At 52.4% G+C, this 25,750-nt stretch overlaps 2 protein-coding genes across 5 annotated transcripts in view; one reads left to right on the forward strand and one right to left on the reverse strand.

Moving 5' to 3' along the window:
- GMDS (GDP-mannose 4,6-dehydratase) overlaps positions 1-25,750 on the forward strand; it is a 489,935-nt gene that overhangs the window by 456,646 nt on the left and 7,539 nt on the right. The gene's annotated exons all lie outside the window — the stretch shown is intronic.
- Positions 13,674-25,750, reverse strand: part of LOC309607294 (uncharacterized protein) — a 36,854-nt gene continuing 24,777 nt past the window's right edge. Inside the window, exon 3 of the mRNA XM_082345682.1 lies at positions 13,674-22,463. Within this exon, the coding sequence (XP_082201808.1) occupies positions 20,896-22,038 (1,143 nt within the window). The 5' untranslated portion in view covers positions 22,039-22,463 and the 3' untranslated portion in view covers positions 13,674-20,895. The remainder of the gene's footprint in view (positions 22,464-25,750) is intronic.

Below are 25,750 nucleotides of genomic sequence, written 5' to 3' on the forward strand. Positions count from 1 at the left end.
TGTGTAATTACACAAGAAACTGCAAGGTTCAGACCCTATTTAAGAAGGAGTCTCTAGGGAAACCCAAAGGGAAACAGGGAAACAAAAACAAAAGGACCCTGGAGGAAATTTTGGCCTCTGGCACCTACAGCTACATCAGACGATAAACACAGCCTACCTCCTAGCCAGGTAAACACAAGACCTCGCACTGAAGACCCTTTTACCTTAGTTCCTTTTATCCAATATATCAAGCCCAGCTTTCAGCTACAAGACATGCTAGAAGGTGAAAAACACAGTCTGAAGAGACAAAGCAAGCATCAGACCAGTCTCAGATATGGAAGAGATTTGGGAATTATCAGACTTTAAATTAAAATAGCTATGATTAACATGCCAAGGGCTGTAACAGAAAAAGTGGACACCATGCAAAAACAGATGGGTAATGCAAGCAGAGAGATGGGAACTCTAAGAAAGGATTAAAAGGAAATGCTAGAAATCAAAAACTCTGTAACAGAAATGAAGAATGCCTTTGATGGGCTCATCAGTAGACTAGACATGCCTGAGGAAAGAGTCAGTGAGCCTGAAGATACGTCAAAAGAAACTTCCAAAACTTAAAAGAACGATAAAGAAGAATGCAAAAAACTGGAACAGAATATCTAAGAATTGTGGGACAATTACAAAAGGTATCACATACACATAATGGAAATACCAGGATGAGAAGGAAGAGAGAAAAGAATAGAAGAAATATTTGAAGTAAAAATGGCTGAGAAGTTTCCACAATTAATGATAGACACCAAACCACTGATTCAGGAAGCTCAGAGAACTCCAAGCAAAGTAAATACCAAAACATTTATGGTTGGGTATGTCATATTCAAAGTACAGAAAGTAAAAGACAACGAAAAAATCTTGAAAGAAGCCAGAGGGAAAAGACCCACCATATCTATAGAGGAACAAGGGTAAGAATTATATCAGACTTCTCTTTAGCAACCATGCAAGCAATAAGAGAGTGAAGTGAAATTTTTAAAGGATTGAAAGAAAAAAAAAAAAAAACCCAGAATTTTGTGTGTAGTGAAATTATCCTTCAAAAGCAAAGGAGAAATACTTTCTCAAACAAATAGAAATTAAGGAAATTTATCACCAGTAGACTTACCGTGTAAAAAAATGAAGTTAGAACAAGTTCTTCCTAAAGAAGGAAAATATTGTAGGATATATTTGTGGATGTTGACAAAGTGATTCTAAAGTTTATATGGAAAGGCAAACCCCCCAGAAAAGCTACCACGACACCGAAGAACAAAGTCAGAGAGCTGTCACTACTTCAGTGATCAAGACAGCGTGATGTCAGCAAAAGAACAGACAAATAGATCCATGGAACAGACCCTCCCAAACACGGTCAGATAGCCTTTTACAAAGGAGCAAAGGCGTTTCAGTGGAGAAAGGACAGTCTTTTCAGCAAATGGTATGGAAACAACTGTATGTCCACATGCAAAAAAAAAAAAGAATCTAGACACAGACCTTACACCCTTCACAAAAATTAGGTCAAAATGGATCATAGACCTAAATGTAAAATGGAAAACTAAGAAACTTTTGGAAGATAATATAGGAGAAAGTCTAGATTATCTAGTGACTTTGGAGTTTTTAGTTAAAACACCAAAAGCACAGCCCATGGAAAAAACAGTTCATAAGTGAGACATCATTAGGATTAAAAACTTCTGCTTTGTGAAAGACACTGTTGAGGAAAAAAAAAGCCACAAGCTTTGAGAAAAATGTTTGCAAAACTCATATCTGATAAAGGACTGGTATCCAAAATATACAAAGAACTCTGAAAATTCAACAATAAGAAAATGAACAACCCAATTTAAAAATGGGCAAAAGGTCTAAACACACACCTTACCAAAGAAGATACACGGATGGCCAATAAGCACATGAAAAGATGCTCCACGTCTTATGTCATTAGGGAAGTTAAAACCATAATGAGGCACCACTGCACACCTGTTAGAATATTGAAAATCCAGAACACCAAAGGCTGACAAGGATGTGGAGCAACAGGGTCCCTCTTTCATTGCTGCTGGGAAAACAAAATGGTGCAGCCACTTTGGAGGAATGTTTGCAGTTTCTTAAAAAGCTAAACATAATCTTAGCATAGAATCCAGCAGTCCCACTGCTAGGTATTTACCTGACTTTTGTCCACATAAAAGCTGCATGTGACTGTTTATAGCAAATGTATTAATCATTATCAAAAACTGGAAGCAAGACGTCTCCAGTAGGTGAATGGATAAATCATGGTCCACCCAGACAACGGAATATTATTCAGCGCCAAGAAGAAATGAGCTCTCAAGCCACAAGTCACCATTAAGGAGGAACCTTAAATGCATAATATGCCGTGAAAGAAGCCAATCTGAAAAGGCTACGCACTGTACCATTCCAACTATATGACATCCTAGAAAAGGCAAAACTACAGAGACGGTGAAAAGATCAGTGGTTCCCAGGGATTAAAGGGGAGAGAGGCGGGGTATAATAGGTGGAGTACAGGTTGTTTTCAAGGCAGCAGAACTATTCTGTACAGTCCTGTGATGGTGCATATGTGACATTGTACGTTTGTCAGAACCCAGAAGATGGTACAACAGAGCGGAGCCCCGTGTCAAGTACGGACTTGAGTCAGTGTATCGGTTCGGTCCATTAGTTGCCGCAAGGATGCTGTTCTGAGCTTGTGTTAGCAGGGTGGGTTGCACAGGGCCTGGGGAGGGGCTCACTGGGGCTCCCTGTACCTCCTGTGTCATTTTCCTGTGAAGATAAAACTGCTCTAAAAAGAGAAAGCCTACTTTAAGAAAGGCCCTTGGACACGCAGCTGAAGAGAAGTCAAAGGAAGAAACGTGGATCTTTATCGAACTGAGAAGGTGGTGGGGCGGGGAGAGGGGACCGGCGCGGCCCTGGCACCCGCCCTGCCGTCTCGGGAGCTGTGGAGCTGTGCGCCCCCCGAGGGGAGCAGCCCAAACACCTGGGACGGTGTCGACGCCAGGATGCTGGCCATGGCCGGAAACCGGAGAGGCCCTCCGAATCCCAAACCTCATCTGTTTTGCCAGAGCTCACGCCATGGTGGGCCTGCTTGATCCTCTGCCAGCTACTGTGGGCTGATCAACGGTTTGTTTCATGCTGTGTTTAAAACTGGGGAATTAGGGACGGGGTGGTGCGTTCCGAATCCCGCTGAGGTGTCCGGCTGGGCGTGGGGGGCTGCAGAGCCAGCACCTTCTGTCTTCCCGACAGGCCCAGGAGGGACGCCAGCCTGAGACCCCCGGCTGCCCACCGGCAGGATGGGAGGTGGGGCCGAAGAACGTGCGTGAGACGCGTGGAGACCGTGAAGAAATCCAGCCGCCGTTCCGTGCCCGGTGAGGGGCCTGGTCCCTCTGGGAGACGCTCAGTCTGGTGGCCAGATAGGTCCTCTCTCTACTCCCAGGTGCAGCCTTTGCGTCTGCTGTTTCCCGGGACCCTCGAGACCAATCTCTGAATTCTCTCTCCCCATCTGATTTTGCTGACTAAGGAGACCAGTCATTGGGAAATGTCTCTAATTTTACATTAATCTTAAAGACTGAAATAGTGACAGAGAACGCTAGACATGAAACTGGCCATTTCAGAGAGACTTTCATTGCTGAGAATTATCTCCCTACTGAAAGAATCCCGCAAAACTCTAGGTCTCTTTATGTCTGTGCTTGTGCATACGCATGGGCCCACACAGGCACACAGACGCGCACACACACCCAGGCCCCCATCGGTGCTCTGGGACCGCTCCATCACCACCCCTCCATCCTCCCCCCACCGCCCCCAGGCCTGTCCACCCCCTGCCCTTCCCATCTGCTGTCCCATCCGTTCAGTGTGACGTGGGCACCACATGGCTTTATCACGTCGGAAAACGTAACACAGCAATGGCTTCAGAGGGCCAGCACCTCTGACACCCGTCGTTCCTGAAGCCAGACCCGGGTGTGATTGTACTGGGTGGGACTGGGCGTTGGCTAACCCAGGACAGAACACTCTTTTGGAGAAATACAAAGAGGGGGGCTTCCCTGGTGGCGCAGTGGTTAAGAATCCGCCTGCCAATGCAGGGGACACAGGTTCGAGCCCTGGTCTGGGAAGATCCCACGGGCCGCAGAGCAACTAAGCCCACGCGCCACAACTACTGAGCCTGCACTCTAGAGCCTATGAGCCCACGAGCCACAACTACTGAAGCCCTCGCACCTAGAGCCCGTGCTCCGCGACAAGAGGAGCCACTGCAGTGAGAAGCCCGCGTGCAGCAACGAAGACCCAACGCAGCCAAAAATAAATAAATTTATTTAAAAAAAGAAATACAAAGAGGAAGTGTGTGCTGGTGTTGGATGTGTGATTTTGCCTATTTTTAATCTGTACGTATTTGGGAAAGCATGACATGCTCGCCTCTTAAATCATCGGGACGATGCCATTCATCCCAAGTTTCCATTTACCTTCTCAGTGGCTTTTACATCCGTAACTGTGAGCCCAGCACCCGGAGCCGCCTTCCGGGGAGCTTGGGCTGTTGGTGATCTCGGCCTGATCCCTCCTGGTCACCCTGTTGCTTCACGGAAGAGCCGTGGGCGGGAAAGCTGCCTTCGGCTGGTGCTTCCTCTGAACGGGGCGCGGAGGCTGGGGTAGCCTCCCCCAAGGCACTGGCGTGGCCACGTCTCCTGCAGGATTTGGGGAGCCCCCGCCAGGCCTGGCCTCCCCACAGGGCCTGGGGGGCTGGGGAGGGGTCAGTTCAGGGCTCTGGTGACAGCACGGCCTGTGGTTTGCAGGATGCGGCCATCAGATCTTTGCCCCGTCTGTGCACTCCAGCCTCCTGGAGGCCCGCGCTTGCTGGGAGGTGAGCAGCATGGAAATGAGCTTCATTGTCTAGAATTTCGAAAAGCCCTGCAGCTACACGGTGACAGGAAAACTGAGCAAAGTGTGCCGCCCGGCCGCCTCGCACCGGAGGAGGGAAGGTGGAGAGCTTGTAAGAGGCGTGGCTCCTTGAATCCAGCCTCAGAGCAAGAGTTTTCTGTTTCAGAACGAAGATGCATTTTGTTAAGAAGTGTGAGGTACTCACCCCGGGCCATGGTTTGACCTGCAGATGACTTCGGCTTTTGGAACCATGGAATGCAGAGTGAAAACTAAAAATACAGCTGAAGACAGAAGACGTCAGGAGATGATTATCTCTGCACTACTACTGAGCTGTTGTTACCTTGGGAAGATTATGTTTCCAGAATCTGTGTCTACTTAGTTTTCCTCGATGTAAATGTCCTTTTAATTATGAAACCAACTTGGAGAATATTCCGGCTTTTCATATTGAGGTACTTTTTCTCTGTCTTGTCCCTGTCTGGATAAACCAGTTCCATTTAGATGACTGACCTGCTCATTAATTAAGGGAAACACCGCATCAGTTACCAGCCGTGATGTCTCAGAAACTGACAAATCCCACCTTCCAGCGCGTGTTACGTGAAGTGGGAAAGGTTCCTGTGACTACCAGCAAGTTTCCCAAAGCCCCAGTTCGGGTGGGAAGAGCCCACAGAAGCCCTTCTTTCTGAAATAGCGTTGTCAAATCGAAGCGAGAAAAGTGTGGTCCTGGGAGTTGAACGCAGAGCCTGCTTCTTGCCTCTGGGCCTCAACCTTGCACTCCCTCTCCCGGCCCCCCAGCCCCGATGGGTGGACGTGTGATCCTCCAGGGGCTTGATGGGCCTAAAGAGGCTTTGTAGTGCTGGGCGGGCACTCCTGAGGAGCCCCCAGGCCTCTCGGGGGCCAGCCTCCTGGCGGCCACCTGCCGTCACTGGACGGGCTCTGACGGCCCTTGGCGGAGCTTCTATGTGGAGGCTTCCTGAGCTCATTGAGGTCATTTAAACAGCAAAACACACAACGCACGTTGTTTCTTTTTACTTAAGGGACAGAAGGTGGTTAGTACTCACAAAGTCGTTTTTCTCTCGAAACAAATACTGATCGGAAAGATGGGAAGAGCCTTAAAGATGATAGACTCTGTGTCCCAGAGAGAGCCTGCACCTGGGGAGCACAGGGCCAGACCCCTGGAGCCTGCAGGGCCTGGGCCGCCGTCTCCGAGGTGACGCGAAGGTGACACTGAGATGAGCGGGCCGCCCTGAAGAGGCTCGGGCAGCTGCCAGCCCACCCTCCACGCCGGACGTTTCCTTAGGCCTCGGCGTTGGGTTTTCAGGTGGAGAGTCTCCTTCACAGAGTTAGACACGCGTGTGCTCCGTCACTAATCCCGGTGGACGTGAAGTTCAGCATGAGAATCCCTGTTACCTCTCTGGCTTTGTTGTCCTGAGAGACACCCCAGTGCTTGTGATTTGGCAAAACTCAGATGATGTGTTGTGAAAAGCAACGTATATTCCAAAACACCTATTTCTAAGTCGACGGTATTTTTTTACCTTCAGTGGAAAATGTTCTGATTTGATGTTTGTGCTTCCTTTTCTTCCCTCTATGTCTCTGAAGATATTCGCGTTTTCTGCCTATTTTTTTTTCCAATTTACGATTTAAAGATGTTGTTAAATCTTTTTGATAACACATTTTTCAAAGTACTCTATTAGGGTTTAGAAATCTTATAATCATACATTTATTTGCTTACCAACATACTATTTTAGTATTTTAACAAAAAGTGACAGTATCCTCCTTATTTGGAAGTTAAGCCAAAAAGTGACTAAGTACTGTTTTTATACAAAGTGAAAAAGAAATTAGACAGCTATTTCCAAGGTTGGTCTTCCCTTTTGAAATAACTTTACATGGAAGCATATTTACTTACAAATCGTAAATATATTCTTGCATCGTACAGAAATCCAAGTTTCGTCCATTTGTAATGTTAGTAAATAAATGACAGGGTCGTGGTCACTGCCTCGTTTGTCTGGGGCTCACGTAGGGACCCGGCTTCCCTAGAACATCAGCCTCGAGCGGAGTTGGGGAGATTTGGGAACATTGCCTCGGGGTCTGAACGGGGAAAGGACCCCACGCTTCATCAGGAGAAACCTAAGCAGTACAATGACTATGTTCGATCCACTTAAACTGTCCAAGTTACTGGTCAGAGGGACGCATTTTTTCATTTTTAATTGAAATGGCCACCTTAGAGTAAACATCTGAGAAAGAAGAAAAACGTAATACAAGTGTGTCACTTGAAAAACTACAAAAGTGTGTCAGACCAACTCTGCTACCCAGTCACACCCACCGGTCTTCAGAAAGGACTGTCACCATCAATTTTTCGTCTTTAAAGGGTTTTAATTCTTTCAGCATGTTCATATGGTTTTATAAAGCCCCAGATACCCGGCAAATCCCCTCGGTGTTGTAGGACAAGATTGCTGTTAAAAAATGTTTAGGCTCTGTCAGCTGCTCCTCACCGCCGGCTTCACGAGGGGCCCTGGGAAACGGTGTTTACACTGAAGCCTGAATTGATGGGGCCAGTGTAATGCAGTCGGGTCAGAGGGGCAGCTGCTTAGCTGGGCTCATCAAGCGCTCAGGTTTCACGGCGGTTTATAAAGGAAGGTCTGTAGTGATAACATCTGGCTCTTGAGCGTGACTGCATTTTGCCTCTTATGATTGAATGGAATTTAATGGTGGGAGGAGAAAACCCAGGGCAATCTCATTCTTGAATTATGGTTCCAGATAGATTAGGCAGAGTGGCAGGCCGAGCGCCCTGGGTCGGGCCACCTAGCAGTTCGTGGAGCAGACTGGCGTCCTCCGCTCTGCCTCCACATGCCGCCGACCCCCCCCACACAGCCAGCATCCTTGCCGAGCCAACGGCAGGGCCCGTTTGGGCACAGCTGCGCCTGGGCTCCGGTGCGTCCCCGTCCGGCTGGGCTCTGACCTGCTGGACCCCACGGGTGACGGGCTCAGCTGAAGCCCTTCCCCACCGGGTGCTCCCTGAACGGCTGTGCAACGGCCAGGCTCGTGGTGTCAGAGGTGAGCTTAGTTCCTGATTCCGCCGTCATCCAGTGAGCTCACTTCGTGCCAAGGTACCAGGACACTGTGACCTCGGGGAGCTGTAGACGCTACGGGGTGACCCCCCCACCGCTCCCCCGGCGAGGGTCCAACTCAGATGGGACCCCAGCCCCAGGGTCCTGGCATTCTGTGACTACTCAGCGGTCCCAGCCCCACATGAAAAGCTGGTGGTGTGGGGATAAACTCGTGCCACTCGGGGTCTTTTAAAATCCTCTTCACTTAGCCTTTGGGTCTCTGAGTGTCTGTATAACTTCTTAAATTTGCAGGAACCTCTTTTCAACCTCGACAGGTGGGTAGACCACCCTCAGGTAAGTGATGGCGGAGGGTCCCCTCCCAGTGCATTCAGGCCGAAAAGCGGGAGAAGGGGCGGGTCTCTGATGCTTCACTTTTGCCCTGTTTCTCCACAATCGTGGACGGTGTTCTTGGTCTTGGTGCAGCTTCAGGACCAACAGGAGGGGAGCCCAGCAGATGCACAGCTCAAAACACAGGGGCTGCGGGAGGAGAGGCAGGCATGGAGGCTCCCAGTTCCAGGACCTCACAGCTGCCTGGCCTTCGGGGGCTCCCAGAGCCTTTGTTTCTTCAGCCATAATATGGGACAGGTGCCGACCCACTTACCTGCCACATCCTCACCCCCACATCCTACGAGGTCAGAAGGGATCCACGTGCACGCAAGCCCACCTGAATGGAAGGGTTGCTGTCACCCCTGTCTGTGGTCCATTTGGCTGACACCTGTTAATGTGATGGGGTCAAGTTTAGATCCTCTAGGTCACTGAAATTTGAAACAAGCTCCCCAGAAGGAAATATTCTACCCATTATCTAACTCAACTTGATATAACAAACCCAAACATACCAAACAGCTAGATAAGGATGGTTTTTATGAGCTTATTTTAGCTCAGTGGGATCTTTTTCAGACAGCACACTTCCTCATTACACTTAAGACATGATTAAATGTGCAAAAGTTCTGTTTTTCTCAGGTGGCAGCCGTCAGGTGGGGCAGACACAGGTACAAACTCCGCCCCCTTCATCACCTGTCGCTTCCCTCTGCCCCATCTCAACCCAGTGACCATCCGTAAAGCCCAGGAGAGGACAGGAGGCCCTCTGCTCTGGTCCCAGGGAAAGAGGAAGACCAGGCAGGACCCCAGAACAGCAGCAAAACTGTCCCGTACCATCCCTATCAGGGACTCATTCTGACCCGAGAAGAAGAATGGGAGAAAGAGTGTATAAAGTGAGCCTAAGATAAGCCTTTCTCCTCTTGCCCTAACAAGCCCAGGGGCCGCGTCCCTTTCCCTTTTATATTAATTGTCATTACCATCCTCAGTTCCTAGGCTGGCCCATTACTTCTGCTGCACATGGAATTGAAACCCTTTAAAGTAGTCGTGACTATATGCTGTGCGTCCTTAAAAGCATAAGCCACCTTTGAACACCGTGGGAAAAGATAAAGTCCCAACTACAGACTCTGTGAGTTACAGACGTGGAACGCCAGCTGTCCGTGGACAGACATACGTATTTATGCAGCACACGTGTCGTGTGTAAGCGATTCTGGTGAACCCCACTGGAGTGAAACGTCAATGCTAAAGTTAGGACTATTTTAACTTCTATTTCAAAGTGTTTTTACTGCCCTATACCTTCCATATCAGTGAGGTAAAGACGTCTCTACCCATACGTGCAGCCTTTTTACTGCTACACTCGGATTTTTCAAATTAAATGTTATGCTCACACATTAAACATTAGCAATGTTCTAACGGTTAGGCCGGGCCTGCAGCTGACTGGGGAGCAGCTACGTGCGGCTCAGACCTCCAGCACAGCACCGGCCGAGCCACACGTCACATCCCCTCCGGTCCTCCTGCTCAGACTCAAGAGAGGATCACTGTCGACCACTGATGGTCCGGGTTGTGAATGCAGAGGTTGGGTCAGACACGGTGGAGGGAGCCTCCTAGGGGGAAGGGGACACTTGCTCATCTAAGGCTCTTCTCAGGGGAGATGACCCCTTTCCAGTGGGGAGAAGACCCCAGGCTCTGTGTGAGTGGGGGGTGGCAGGGGGAGCTTGGGGGTTGCCTGGGAAGAAAGGAGGTGCACGCAGGACTCAGAAATCTCTGTGGCCAACAGGCCGGCCCAGCCTCTCTTGGTTTTGACCAAAGGTTGAGAGAAGGTTCAAGTAGCGAAGAGCAGATTCTGGATCTTAGAAACAAATGGTTAAGGATCCAGAGTGGGTTTTTTGGAGTAAGAACAGGTAACATTTCAGAGTTAATTTGATAGAAAGAATCACCAAAGTAAAAACTGTATTGGGTTCCTTTTTTTTTTTTGTAAGCAGCATTTAGCCTTATTATTGTCAAAGAAGCTATAACAGGCGGTACGTGCGGATACGGAGCGTTTATCCCCCAAATTCTCTCTGGGTGCTGGCAGTGTGCGCAGCTCTGCTCCAGGCCCAGGGGCACTTGCGTCCTGATGGGCGACACAGCCCGTGACGGAGGACAGGCCGGGGACACGTGTGCTGTGAAGGATAAAGCAGGAGATTCGGCCGGGAGGCCTCTGCAGTAGTGAGGGTCTGCGCGGGCCGTGCCGGAAGTGACCTTCGGAGGAAGGACGTCCGAGGGGCCCAGGCCCTGAGGCAGGTGTGTGCTTGGCCAGCTGAGGGAGCAGCTGGGGGCTGGCGGCCTGGCGCAGGGAGAGTGGGGACAAGGCCACGGCGGTCCCCTCGGGCCCTGCAGCCCGTTGTCGGAGCCGAGGGGTCCCGGTGGTTCCCAGCAACCACCGCGCCCAGAAACATCGTCTGGCTGCTGGACGGACTCTGCGGGGCCGTGCGGCTGCAGGGAGAGCAGCTTGGCTTCCTGCTGCCCCAGGGAGCTCTGAGGGCTTCAGATACAGCAAAACAAGACGGGGCGCTGTGAGGGGTCCCCAGTTTAGACCGGGCTGGGTTCCTAAAGGGCCGCCTTTTCTGGGCCGACCCCCTGCTTCCCCGTGCCCCACCTGCACGCCTCCACACCCGAGCCCCTCGCTCCCCAGGCTTCCCAGCAGATTCCAGAGGCGCCCACGTGGGCTTCCCTCGCTCTCCTCCACCAGGGCACGCTCCAGAAAAGCTACCATATGGCCTTAAAAACCATCTCTGAGCAGGGAGTTCTGTGGCATAAAAAATGCTACTTTAGGTTTTACACCTCCCCAAAGGATATCCTAGAAGGAAACGTCATATGAAGGGACACGGTCGTATCTCTTACGATGTCGTAAAATAAACAGATGCAAATCTACACCCTCATTCTGTCCATCCCCTCCCGAGGATTCGTAAGCTCTGAAAGGTGTGCTTCTGAATCCTCGTTACCAGTCAGTGGTTCAACAAGCGTCGTTCCTCCCGGCTGGCTGCCCTCCTCATCTTGCCAGCTCAGGGCACAAAACGCTCCTTGGGAGTAATCCCTAAACTTGCGTTGTCATCAGTCAACGGGGGAAGTATTGGGATGATTTCTTTCATTTCCTCCTTCTTTTTTTCTGCTGCACCGAGAGGCTTGCAGGATCTTCGTTCCCAACCAGGGATTGAACCCGGGGCCCGCAGTAACAGCACCGAGTCCCAGCCACTGGACCGCCAGGGAACTCCCTTTTTTTTTTTTTCCAATTCATCTTTTTTTTCTTAAATCGAGGCATTTGCCTGGGTTTCATGACAGCACCTAAGTTAACATCAGCTGTGGAGGTGACATTTGTGATCCACGTGAATGTTTATCTTCCAGTACTCCCGCGAGCGGCCTGAGAACGTGCCACCAACATCCCCGAGGGCCGGGCCCTCCCTCTCCCGGCCCGGCCCCTCTTCCCCGGGACCGAGGCCGCTCCTGGGCCTCCCGGGGGTGACGGGCTCAGCTGAAGCCCTTCCCCGCCGGGTGCTCCCTGAACGGCTGCGGACCGGCTCTGCTCTCCTTCCTCAGCCCCCAGGCCCAGGCCTCTCCCGCGCCCCCCGTACCCCGAGCTCCCGCGTGTCGCTGGGTTTTAGATTTGCCGTCATCTTCTGTGATGTCGTGTTGCCTGCATCTCACAGACCCAGCCAACAGGCGGGTGGAACTCAGGTAGCCGGTGGCCAAGAACCGGCACAGGAGGAGTCCACGGCCAGCCTCTGCACGCCCCCCGCCGGCAACTCTCACCTAGGGGTGATTCCCACTGGTCTCTCTCACCCCCCTTTCTTCTGCCAGATGCGCCCCTCGTCACCACCGCGTCCTCTGCTTTTCTGGAGAAACACACACTGTCCGCGGTGTGTTCAGGGTCCCCGAGGCTGCGGCGGCCCTTCCTCTTCTGGGCAGTGGGGGACGATTTCATTTTCCTGGGTGTTGGGTGCCGTAAGCCTAACACTCCATGAGCCCCACCCTTTCCAGTTTCGTATGAAGATTTTCAAACTCCTGTAGCTCAAGTCCTAGGCTTTACCGTAAAAAAGTCATTCCAGTCCCGTCAGGCCCCTTGAGCCTGTCAGCACGCGGGTGGGTGGCTTTGCGTGTCCTCCGAGGTGCTAGTTAAGACCTGTGTCAGGGGCACGGCGGGTCCCTGGGGTGGGGACAGCGCCACCCACCCGCGTGGCGGCCTGGGGCCCAGTGCACAGCACCCTCTCAGCTTATCCGGGCTTGCCACGTGCAGCCCGGGTTTAGGGAGGACTGAGCCCATGCTAAACTATAGGGAAACGAGGTGGCTTTAAAATTGATGTTACTGTTTTTAAAAAATGGACATTCCAGTTACAATCATTTTTTTTGCTTCGGTTTCCTGCGTCACAATGCAATTTTCAAGTGCCTGCGCACTCCCCAAGGCTGGCCCAAGTTCACCATGGCAAACGGGAAGCCTGACACGGGGTTGAGGAGGACCAGTGATGCCGGAAGTCCGCACAGGCTGGGACAGCTGTCACACGCTCCATGGCGGGGGAGGCCATGCAAGCCTGTCCACCTTTACATGATGACAGCTGCCATTGGATGAAAGAACGAATTCTGCATTTTTAAACATTCAGTCTCCCGCAGTCCCATGGTGGGTGACCCGAGGCTCTCATAGATCGAAGATGCTCACACCCACCGAAACCAGACCCTTCTCTGTGATGGGCCTGGTGCAGGACGTCAGTGTGGCTTCAGGGAGGCACGTGCTGTGCCCCCTCACATGGTCCCTCCACGGCACCCCCATGCCCGTTTCTCCTGAGGAGCCTCAGCACAGACTCCAAACCGCCCTGGTGGCTGTGATCGTGATTGGACAGATTGCTCCCTCGCCAGGGAACCCGTGGCTGGACATGAAGATGTGACCCTGGCTCCAAAATTGTAGTTCACCGAGACCTCATACGCATGGCCAGATAGAAAGCTCTCGGGCCATATAAACGGACATCATTTTACTCTTCTTTCTAGTTTTGTATTTAAAATGTTAAGGGCTTTCAACCTTAAAAAAAAAAAAAAAAGTAAATATTTTACTTAAATGGGAAAATTCTTCACTTAAAAAGGATACCTATATATGTCAGTTGAACATGAAATAGTTGGCTGAGTTAGCTTTAGAAATGTGACAGAATAACCGGAATCCTTACATTCATCCCTGCTCCTTTTTCTAGATTCGGTGTGTTGAGTCTCGGGGTGTAAACAGCACTGTACTGGGTGCGAAGCACACAAACATTACGGCTCAGGTGCCACCTGGAGGCACAGGTACCACCTGGAGAACTGGCTGTGGCGTGACGCCTTTCCAAAGACAAGGCAGAGTTAGTGGTTCAGTACAGAAGCGATGCATTTATTTTCAAGTTGAGTGCTCATGGAGTTTTTTATTGTGGTAAAATGTACATTAAATTTGCCACGTTAACCATTTTCAGGGGTACAGGTCAGTGGCATTAACTACATTCACAGTGTTGTACAACCATCACCACCATCCTCTCTAGAACTCTTTACTCTCTCAAAACCGAAACCCTGTCTCCATTAAACAATAATTCCTCACTCCCTCCCCCAGTCCCTGGGCCCACCCTCCTACTTTCTGTCTCTATGAATCTGATTCCCTGAGGGACCTCATGTGGGTGGAATCGTGTACTGTTTTTCCTTTTGTGTCTGGCTTATTTCACCGAGCACAATGTCCTCAGAGTCCATCCATGTTGTATAGCCTGTGTCAGGATTTCCTTCCTGTTTAAGACTGAATAATGTTCCATTGTGTGTATGGACCATGTTTTGTTCATCCATCATCTGTCGATGGACACTTGGGTTGCTTCCACCTTTTGCCTATTGTGAATAATGCTGCTGTGAACATGGGTGTCCAAATGTCTGTTCAAGACCTTGCTTTCAATTCTTTTGGATAGGTACCCAGAAGTCGAATTGCTGGATCATATATTAATTCTGTGTTTTTTGAGGAGTCTCCATAGTGACTGTATCATTTTACATTGCCACCAACAGGGTGCAGTTCTTCTGGATAGGTACCCAGAAGTAGAATTGCTGGATGATATATTAATTCTGTGTTTTTCGAGGAGTCTCCATACTGTTCTCCATGGTGACTGCACCATTTTACGTTGCCACCAACAGGGTGCAAGGGTTCTAGTTTCCCCACATCCTCGCCAACTCTTGTTGTTTATTTTTTTTAAAGTGACCATCCGAATGGGTGTGAAGTGGTATCTTGTTGTGGTTTTGATCTGTGTTTCCATATTTGTTAGCAATGTTGAACATCTTTTCATTTGCTTATTGCCTATTTTTATGTCTTCTTTGAAGAAATGTCTATTCAAGTCATTTGTCCATTTTTCAATCAGGATGTTTGTTTTATTGTTATTAAGTTTTGGGAGTTCTTTATTCTGGATATTAATCTCTTATCAGATACATCGTTTTCACATATTTTCTCCCATTCAGTAGGTTGTATTTTCACCCTGTTCATTGTGTCCTTTGATATACAGAAGTTTTAGTTTTTGATGTAGTCCAGTTTATCTATTATTAATTTTATTGCTTGTGTTTCTGGTGACATATCAAGAAATAATTGCCAGATCCAATGTCATAAAACTTTTCCCTCATGTTTTCTTCTAGCAGTTTTATCTTTTGACCATGTATACAAGGGTTTATTTCTGGGATCTATGTTCTATCCTATTGGTTTATTCATCTGTCTTTATGCCAGAAACACACAGCTTTGACTATCATAGCTTTAGTAATAGGTTTTGAAATCAGGAAGTGATTTCAAACTTTTTCCAACTTTTTCTTTTTTAAGATTCTGTCATCTATTCCCAGGCCCTTGAGATTTCATATGAATTTTAGGATGGATTCTTACTTCTGCAAAGGAAAAAAAAATCTACTGGAGTTTTAATAGGGGTTGCACTGGATGTGTAGATGACTTTGAGTAGCATTGTCCTCTTAGCACATTAACTCTTCTAATCCATGAACATGAGATGTCTTTCCATATACGTGTATCTTTTGCACTTGTTTTTTTTAAAATGTATTTAAAATTTTTATTTATTTATTTTTTTGGCTGCGTTGGGTCTTTGTTGCTGTGTGCGGGCTTTTTCTAGTTGTGGCGAGTGGGGGCTACTCTTCGTTGCGGTGCGCGGGCTTCTCATTGCGGTGGCTTCTCTTGTTGAGGAGCACAGGCTCTAGGCACACGGGCTTCAGTGTTGTGGCTCGCGGGCTCAGTAGTTGTGGCTCGTGAGCTCTAGAGCTCAGGCTCAGTAGTTGTGGCGCACGGACTTAGTTGCTCCACGGCATGTGGGGTCTTCCCGGACCAGGGCTTGAACCCATGTCCCCTGCATTGGCAGGTGGATTCTTTTTTTTTTTTTTTTTTTTAGGGCAGGTGGATTCTTAACCACTGTGCCACCAGGGAATCCCTGCACTTGTTTTTGAAGTCCCATTGTAAGCACAGCACCATCTTTGTTCATGGAGAAAAGGAAAAATTAATCTTTTTTCCTAGAGTGGACTACAGTCCAAGCTGAATGATAAGCAAATTATATGAATGAGTCAGAACAGAGATGAGAACTGACACCAGTTGAGGGCATCGGGGTGATGCCTTGAGGGTCAGAGGAGTAAACCGTATCTGACTAGCACCAGGACCCCCAGGAGACCCACCTGAAGGCACAGGAGAGGCAGGGGAGCCGAGAATGCAGTGGGTCTGTGAGCTGGGTGACCGGAGGTGAACTGGAAGGCTATAGAGTAAGACACACAAACCCGAGAGACGGAGCGGATGCTTAGCCAGAGCCAGTGACCTGGCCAAGTGTGGGGAGAAGGCCAGGGCAGCACGTGCGTGCACGTGCGTGTGTGCGCCTGTGCACATCCAACACGCAGGGCAAGGACAAGCCGTGGAATGTGGACAGAAGGAGGCCCTCGATGGTGTCTGAGCTGACAGACGTTTCTGGGCTCTGGGACGCTGTCAGCAAGGAGAACGTGATAAGTCCCATGCAGAGGGCAGCAGGTGAGTGTGAGGTGGTACAGCCCAGGGTTTTGCTGATGTGCGCTTGGGAGAAAGGGCATTTGTGCAGTGACGTGTGTAGGACGGGGAGAAGGATGGACACTGTCGTTACCAGGTGGCCAGGTCTGCAGACTTCCTGACACCGTATCTCACTCAGTTCCCCCCCGCCGCCCCGGCTGCGTGAGGCAGAGCAGGGCTGCCCGCTAAAGACCAGTCAGTAGACCTTGAAGGGTCACCCCGGAAATGGGGATGCTGACAGTCACGCCCATGTGACCCTGACTAAAGGCCCACGTCTGTGTCCGTGCTCTGCAAGGTCAGAGATGGGGGATGGGTGACCTCGGGTGAGACCCCAGTGTGCTGTAGTCTGCGGCCCCCGGCGCCCAGGTCGGTCCTTGCACTTAAAGCAGTTGTGCACACGGCATAGTTAGAGCCTTGGTGACCCAGGAACCAGGAATTGAGCTCCCGGAGCATCTCAGGAGAACGTCTCTTTCCCTTTTCGGTCCCTCAACTGCAAGGACTGGAAATGCCACCCGGGGCCGCGTGGGTGTGAGGGTGGTGAGGACAGCGGTGCTCAGGGGCCTCCGTCAGCCCGGCCTCCTGAACCTGTCGCTGAGCGCCCTAACCTGCAGGACAGGTGTGAGCTCAGACGTGGCGGGAACAGGACAGGGGTGAGTGTGGGCCGCTGCCTACGTGCTGGGGCAGGCTCCCTGCCTGACCAGATCTAGGGGCGTGAGCGCTGTGAAAGGTGGTGGAACCCAGCACGGCCAGAACTATTCAGACGCCGCTCTGAGGGGACCCTGCCCTGCCAGGCCAGGCCTGGATTGCATCCGCGAGGGGCGCAGGCACGTGGCTCCCAGTCCCCCCTGCTGACCTGGCCCTGCCCAGGCGCTGCAGCTGGGCCTGCCCCTGAGGGCACGGCACAGCCGTGGGGCATTTTTCTGTTCCGTTCGTGTGTTCCTTTTTTTTTTTCCAGTATAACAAGACTCTCGCAGTTCTTTAAAACATTTAGTCAAGAGACAATGAGTTAAGAGGGCTTTTCCTCTCTGGATGTACATTTTATCCTACTTGGTAATTAAAATGCAACAAAAAGTGGCCAGAGTCTCCTGAGTATTCCTGGCTCTGCCTGGTCACGATGCCGGGGGCATGTCGCCCATGTCCTGGGTGCCACTGGAACAGGCCGTCTGGGCAGACACTCGGAAGGGCCAGCGCCTCAAGGAGCCTCTTCCATTTAAAGAAAGAGACTGGGCTTCCCTGGTGGCGCAGTGGTTGAGAATCTGCCTGCCAATGCAGGGGGTGCGGGTTCGAGCCCTGGTCTGGGAAGATCCCACATGCCGCGGAGCGGCTGGGCCCGTGAGCCACAATTACTGAGCCTGCGCGTCTGGAGCCTGTGCTCTGCAACAAGAGAGGCCGCAATGGTGAGAGGCCCGCGCACCGCGATGAAGAGTGGCCCCCGCTTGCCACAACTGGAGAAAGCCCTCGCGCAGAAACAAAGACCCAACAAAGCCATAAATAAAATAAATAAATAAAATTTAAAAAAAAAAGAAAAAAGAAAATGCTCCCTATTAAAAAAAAAAAAGAAAGAGACTAATGTGTGTCGCTGGTGGTGTCCTCGGCACAGGCGGGACCCTTGAGTGCCACAGAGGAGAGCTGAGGAGCCAGAGTGGGGTCCGGCCTTCACACCTATGCTGGGCGAGGGGCCACGGCCACGGTTAGTGCCCTCGGTGCTGCGAGTGTGGTCCTGATGTGGGTGACACCAGTGTCCGCAGAGTGAGCCGCGGGGTGGGGCAGAGGCTACAGCCTCAGAGCCGCCTTGCAGCCCCGCGGACGCTGGGGCCACGGGAGCCGTTGCTGGGCAGGGGGTGGGGAAGGGTCCAGACAGCAGGGCCCTTTCCATAAGGTGAGAGTCAGGGTCATGGGCCAGGAGACAGGCCGGAAAGGCCATTCTGTGCTTTAGGGCTCTCTGAAAGATGAGCTTGGAAAACTCTTATGAAACCAGGAACTGGTCACCTGCGCAAAGAAACAAGACATGTTAGAACAATTTTCTTAAAGAGCCGTTAGGACCATGGTATCTAAGGGGTATCTTTGAAACAACATGAAAATGTCTTTATAGAGAAGGATGCAATAAACTTTTCAAGAAGAGGTGGTTGGGGAGAATCACCTGGGTAAGTGGCCTTTGTCTGAGACCGGGTGGGGATGAGCCCAAAGGAAGAGATGCCCTTTGGCCGCGCACCAGGGAAATGTGGTCACTGAGGCAGGAACATTTGGGTTGGTTGCATCTGCACCTTGTGCAACACGCTTTCGTGTTACAAGATGCAGTGACAGGATTTCATTCCTCTGGGAATCGTAGCTGAAGGGCTGTGTTATTAGGAAAACTGAACAGTGTTATTGACCATGTTCCATGGGAGGCTGCGTGCACAGCGTCCCACCGGGTTCCATGTTGGGGGCGTAATTGTTAAATTTAGAGACTGAGAATTATCAGCTATTCTGACCCCTGAATTGACCTCTGAGACTGAGTTCTCCCGTCTGTTAAGAAGCCAACGATGCATCCTCGGGACCTGGGCTGAGATGAGTCATAACGACAGTACAAGCCCCACGGAGCGGCAGGCTCCTCTCCCCTACACCTGCTCCTGAGGGGCCGTCACAGGCCCGCTGCGGGTCAGGACCCCGAGGGTTGAAGGGTGCACACCTCCCACCCCGGGAGGCCCAGCCCTGTGGCAAAACCTGAAACCAGGCATATGAATGGTATTTCGTAGACAGTATTATAAGTCAACACTTGAAGCAAAATAAGAATTGTATTTACATTTCTGCATTTTAAAAGGATGCCTTAAAATTAAGCGCATGACCTCTTTATTTCTGATTTTGTAGAGTGTTGCCTTTACAGCCCTTTTAGCTGGAAATTTAGAGCAATAAATTCAGAGAAGAGCTCTGAGAAGACTATTCATATTTTAGGTCCTTTATCAGCAAGGCCTCCATCAGGGCCGGCAGGAAAATTCAACACACAGGCAGCAGCCAGCGATTTCCACAGCATGTCTACACGTAGACCTGTAAAATGCAGCTATTTTACGAAAACGCTTTCATGTAAAATTGTTAATGGTTTCGATGTTTCATCATTTGGGAGTGGTGATTAGCTCGACTACCCATGAATTAAGGTATTGCGAAACTAAAAGACCTTATGATTCTCCATGCAAAACAAGTCTGCCTTTTCATTGAGGAGGCAATAAAGGAAGAGAGGAGAATTCAATTGGAAACTCTTAGCATGTGTTCGAAGCTGTTCTTCGCTGTAATAGCAAGGAATACGGGTTTAGCCAAACAGATGCTTGTTCTAGGCTTTTCCCGTATAAAATCAGTAACACTGTGTTGCTGGCTGTGAACTGAAGCCGTACATCATGGAGCAGCCCTCAACAGTGACATAAAATAACCCACGGAACCTCCCACGTTGCTGAATGCCACTCCGCAGGCAGCTTGAAATATGTAAGCGACTCAGAAGCACCGCATTGCAGAGAAAGGTTTTCTTGCGGTCGGGGTGGACGCTGAAATGTGCAGACACGTCAGAGACGTGAAATTCCACCTAAAACAGCTCCCTCTGGTCCTCTTCTCCCCGGAATAACCACGCTGCTTATGTTGTCACTGCTAACGAACAACCCAGGGAAATCCCAAAAAGCGAGGCGACGCTAAAGCACCGCCCCCACTACAGAGCTCCAGGCCTGTCCTCAGCAAATGCGGGGAGAGAACTTAAGACACGGAGCACAGTCACCCTTCCAGCACCTCTCTCTTGCGCAGTCGCTGTGAGCAGCACCCGTACCAGGCTGTGATCAGGGCGGAAGAGACTCGACAGAGTTCCTTTCCCTGGGGGGCGCGACAGGTGCCCAACCCCTGCGCTCCCAGGATGGGGCGCTCTGGGAGGGTGCGTGTCCTTGGGGGACGGGTGGGAGGGGGTAGGTCCACATGGAGAGCTGGCCTTCTAGGAAGGAATGGCTTGGCAAACAATGGAGATTTCGGTCTGGGGGAAGGAACAGCACCCCAGGGAGAGGGGGGCCCTGGAGCGGGGCCGGGCGGGTCTGTGGAGGACTGTCGTCACACAAGTGCGCGTGGCCTGAGGGCTGAGAAAAGAGGACCCCAGCCGAAGTTCTGGGAGAGGTTTGGGGAAAAAACATGTGGGCGGAAGAGGCAGTCACAGTCGCCGTGACTTTAAACTGGGGCGGCAGGGGTGATGGTGTCAACGCAGTGGGAAGGGGGGCAGGTGTGTTTCTTTGGGGGAAACGGGGGAAAGTACTGACCTTGGCTGTAAACATTCCTGATCCACGAAACAGATCCTTGCTGAGCGCCTGCTGTGTGCTGGCCTTCCCGGCGCTCACCCCTGGGGGCGGACGGTAGAGTCCTTACAGACTCCGGGTCGGCTGCAGGGACCCCGACGGGGAAAAGCAGGGCCGCGCAGGAGACCTCGGGGTGGGGAGGCCCGTGTCCGGGAAGCCCCAGCCATGCACTGCGTGGTCCCGCCCGTGGCCGAGATCCAGTTCCTGCCCACGTGGGGCTTTCACTCGATTTAGGGTTGCGGTCAAGGGTTGGGGAGCAAAGCAGCCAGAGTCTGAAGCTCGCCCCCGCCCCCTACTCAGTAACTTTGTGACCAAGCCTCGGTTTCCTGGTCTGCGGAACGTGACTCTGCAGCCTCGGCTGAGCCCGAGAGGTTGTGCTGTGGTGGATGGAGGCTCCGGGGCGGGGGGGCGCGGGGGCTCTGGGGTAAGTGCCCACGTGTGGCCGCAGCGGCCGGGCGCGACGCAATCCGCGAACACCCGCGCTGCGGTCGGGGCAGCTGGCGCCGGGCCGAGCCAGCCGTGCTGGACGGGCTCTCCGGTGTCCAGGGTGCTCTCCTGGGGACCGTCTGGAGCCCGGTTCCCGCGCCAGCACGGTCAGCCCGCGCGCGTGCGGCCCCTGCGTGGAGCTCGCCGGGCCGGGGGCCAGGCCGCTGCCCCCCGCGCCACGTCCCCTGCCCGTCGTGCGGCTCCACTCCGGGGCAGAGCTCGGGGCTCCGCCGAGGCCGCCGTTCACGGGGAGGGCTGCAGCGAGGAGGTGCAGGGTGGCCCGTAGTACCGGGCGGGCGTCGGCCGTCCTTGGGGCGTGAGCAGGGGCTCGGGCGGGACCTTGACACTGCTGTCCCACCGCCGCCTCCTTCACGGAGCGGGGCTCCGGTCCCAGAGCCGGGCACAGGGCCAGCTTTGTCTGGCCTTCCTCTGCCCCGTCCACGTCCACGGCATCCCCGTTCGCCGCAGGCCCTGGGGGCTCGGGCCGGGGTGGGCGGCCGTCGGGGCGGGGCGGCCCCAGGTGCCCGCAGGCCCCTCTGCAGGCTGACGGGTTGGGGCTGGGCTGAGCACCTCCCGCCCAGGGCCTCTCCCCTTCGCGGGGCCGCACGGAGCCCCAGCCTTTCAGGAAGCTTCTCTGGGCATCTGCTCGGTGCACCTGTGATCCTGCAAAGAGTCCGCGCTGCACACCTGAGGGGAAGCAGCAAAACCAAGTGAAAGTCGCTCTGACGAGTCCAGGGCTGCGTTCCTGCCCAGCTTCTGCCCCAGACTGGCCCTGTCGGTTCCCCCTCACCCCAGAGCCCCAGGGCCTTCGGAGTTGGCGTCTCCTGGCCGAGGCGGGCCCCTGTTGGTGCCAGCGGGCTGTGTGGAATTGCTGTGGCCGGAGCCCTGGAACCACCGGAGGCTCCCGTCGGCCTCTGCCCCCTTTCCGGTTTGTCTGCAGACGCATCATGCCTGTCAGAGAAGCCGCGCTCCTGCTCCGTGGTTTTATCCAATTATCGAGCGCGAGGAACCGCTCGGAGGCGCGGACGTCCCTGGGACCAACTCCTGGGGGCAGGCGGCGGCCAGCCCTGCATTTCCTGGGGTGCTTCCGGTGTCTCCTCTGCGTCGTCTCTTGGCCCCTGGGTTGTTAAGGATGGTGACGCATCTTAGACGGGCACACACTCTGGAAACATGACACGGAACGAAGGGCAGCGTCCTGGGAAGGAGCAGGTGGGGGTCACGTGACCTGGGGGTCACGTGACGCGGGGTGGCGCCTACATTTCTGTGACCAGTAACTCCTCATGTCTGCGTACAGCTGTCACTTCCAGAAGACTTTCACACGCACTGGACTGTTATCTCAACTGAGCTGGCAGAGTGTGACCCAAGCTCTTGTATCTGTGGACACGAAAGCCACGCTCGGTCATGGGCAGCGCACAGCTCGGACCCCAGCCTCGATGGCGTCGGCCGCCCTGGCCACACGCGCAGCACCTGCCAAGGGTTGCTGGGCGGCCTATCGCACTTGGAGTCCCCTCCAAAGCTTCCATCAAGTCAGCCTGATTATTTTCCACTGCATTTTCCTGAAAGGATGTTATGATTTTCTAGTTGTTTGGTGGCTGGTGATAAATCAGGCTTTTATGATGTCATGTGAAAGGCCCCCTCGTGCTTTGTTGTGCAGCAGCCGCAGGCTGAAGGGGACGTGTCGGCAGGACGCCGTGGACGCAGCTGGCTTAACCCTTTCCCTGCTCGGTCAGGCACGGCCAGGCTGCCCGCTGGGGGGGCATGGATGGAGCTGAGGGGCCTCCCTCCCACACGGGGTTCACCAGACTTCCTCCGCTGAGAGGTTTGGCATCAAATCAAGATTCAAAACAAGACAGTGTGTCCACGGAATGACAGAGGAGACCGCAGGTAATTCTACAGAAGGAATCCTTTGGAAGGGTCTCTGTCTCATAATCATAAAAACAAGAGGTTTCCCTGAAAAGAGGACAACATCTAACGGCCGAGGGGTCGTGATAAAATGTGACTCTCGTACTTTGCTGGCAGCGCTCAGTTCCCACGAGTCTCTGAACGCCGCGAAGAGGTTCTCACTGGGGCCGCAGTCCCGGTGTCCTCCGTGAATGCTCTCCCACCCCTCTGTCGCCCGGCCAGTCCTCTGCCTGCTCCTCCAAAGTGGGCCCCGCTTCACCCGCTTCCTGCGTCACCGCTATGCCTGGTCCTGGCTGCCACCGTCCCCCGCCACCTGCGTGGCCACCGTCCCCTGGCCTCCCCTGGTCTCCAGCCGCTATCACCCCGCTCGGCGGCCACGGTGAGGTCGGAGACACCCAGCCAAGCCCATGCTCAAAGCCGCCCCAGACTCCAAGCAAAGCCAGACTCTGGACTCAGTCGGAGGCTGATAAGGTGCACAAATCTTAAAAGTAAAGCAGGTTCTTTCTCTGCAGATGTGTGGACCTTTACGTAACACACACACACACACACACACACACACACAGAGGATTTTGTAAAAAAAAAAAAAAAATTAAACTCAAGCAGGTTTAGGTGCTGTGTCCCATCCTCTCGAGACCTTATGGGGCAGAAGAGGGGCCGTGGCCGCAGGGGAGCTCAAGCTGCGCCCAACACCGGCAGGGACCCACTCTTGCAGGAGGAGACGAAGGGCAGGCAGCCCTCAGGAGGTCCGCGGTGTCCTTGCTGGACCAGAAGAGGGTCAGCCCTTCCTTGCACACACAGCAGGCGCTGCCCTCTGCCCCGGGAGGCCCCGTGGGCACTGTGTCCTGCAGGCCCGCTGGGCACGGTCCTGCCTCTCAAGGGCAGGTGCCCAGACCTCATCCCTTCAAGAGCGGCCCGATGTTTCCAGGCTGAGTGACCCAAGCACAACAAAGAGTGGCAGATCTTTAGGAGGGAAGGGGGTTGTGTGTGAGAGTTGGAGCATTCTGGGCAAAAATAACTCACCCACCCTTGTAAAACATGGAGCTAGAAGTCAATCCCACACTTACTTTCAAAAATTGCATTGGCATCAGAAAATCAGACTTTCAGACTACATCAGGCTGAGGTGGCCAGTTTATAGCTGTGGCCCACGGGCTGCAGGTGCTCTAAGGGACCATCAGTGACTACAGGATAAAGTTGTGTGACAACATGGCTCTGCTGCGAAGGTCCTGGGTCCCGTGATGGGAATTACCCCGGGGGCCAGTGTGATCGCCAGGCTCCTCTGGGCTCCAACCACCTCGTCACCCTGTCCAGACTCAGTGGCCTTCCCTCCATCCCCGAAGGACCCTGCTACCCCAAAGCTTCACGTGACGCTTTTTCTCATCAGTCAAGTCTCTGATAAACGTCACCGCTTCAAGAAGGGCCTGCCACTGGTTTTCAAGCTCCCCTCCCCTTCAGCCTTCTGCCCTGAACTCCCTGTGGCTGAGACGGGCTTATTCACGTCTGCTGTCCTCTGGACTGTCCCTCCTGCTGAAACAGAAGCTCATGACAGGCCTTGTCTAGTCCAGTGCTGCTTCCCCAGCGTCTAAGGCCGTAAAGGTTTGGCAATAGTCAAGAGCATGTGAAATGATTACAGTAATTGCGGAAAAACAGAATACCAAGTCTGTTAGCATTATTCAAAACATGATGATCTAGAAACAGAAGTTAGGTTAGGGTGCAAGGTAAAAGCGACATAACTATAAAAGAAAAATTATAAGACAGCCCACTTTAGAAGATTACATTTTCATCCTTGATGTTACTACAAGATATGAAAAGAATTGCTTTCCCTCCACCTTGGTGATAAAAGCAACACTAGCCAGCCTGCTGTCATGATGAACTAGAAATGGTGCCAGCTGCTTTCCACGTGTAACCGTGAATCCTCACAGCGACCTTGCCTGGTGGGCCGTGTTTCCCCATTTCACAGATTTAAAACCTGAGGCTCAGAAGCATTGAGAATTCCCCAAGGCAACACAGCTCAGTGGTTGAGCCACAGATGAAGCCAGGTCTCCCCAGTGGTGTCTGTGCTGTCAGCGTCTAAGGAGCTTCTGTTATTGAGATAAAATGTGTGTGCGGTGAAACGCGCGGATCTGAACCCGCTTTGACAAATGCACACCCTCATGTACCGGACACACCCTCGGTGTAAGGCCTCCCCCCCCCCCCCACCGCAGGGTCCTGCAGCACCTTCCCTGTCGACCCCTTTCCCTTGTAACCAACAGTCTCATTTCCACCACCTTCAGTTAGCTTGCGGGGTCCAGAAGCCTCACGCACGCTGGACCATAAGTGTTCCTCTGCTCTGGCCGTCTTGTCACCCAGCACTGGAACGCGTTGATGTCTCCACTTGGTTTAGTCTTCATTCTTCAGAGGCCTCTTGGCCACTCAAATGAGCGTCCACAAAGCATGTTGTTTGCAGTGCTTTCTGGGGAAGGCTTGTCCTACTGGGTGTTGTGAGTGCTGGCTTCTGGCCCAGCGCGCGGCCACTAGATGGGTTTGTGATGTTCGTCAAGTTGTTTGGTTTAAGTATCTCTATAGCCGTGTTCGGGAATGGGATTCTGTCTCTCTTACAGAGATAGAAAAGAAAATACACCCGGTAACCGGGTAGCGTAGCTACGCCACAGCCTGGTAAACCCACTATTGACAGGAAACCAAATGAATGGACAGATAGAATCGTAGAAAACCTAAAGATTCGTCTTCATACTCATCTTTCCCCATGTCTCTCAAAAACCGTA

The sequence above is a fragment of the Balaenoptera borealis genome (assembly GCF_965194805.1).
Source record: "Balaenoptera borealis genome assembly, chromosome: 12".
NCBI lineage: Eukaryota > Metazoa > Chordata > Mammalia > Artiodactyla > Balaenopteridae > Balaenoptera > Balaenoptera borealis.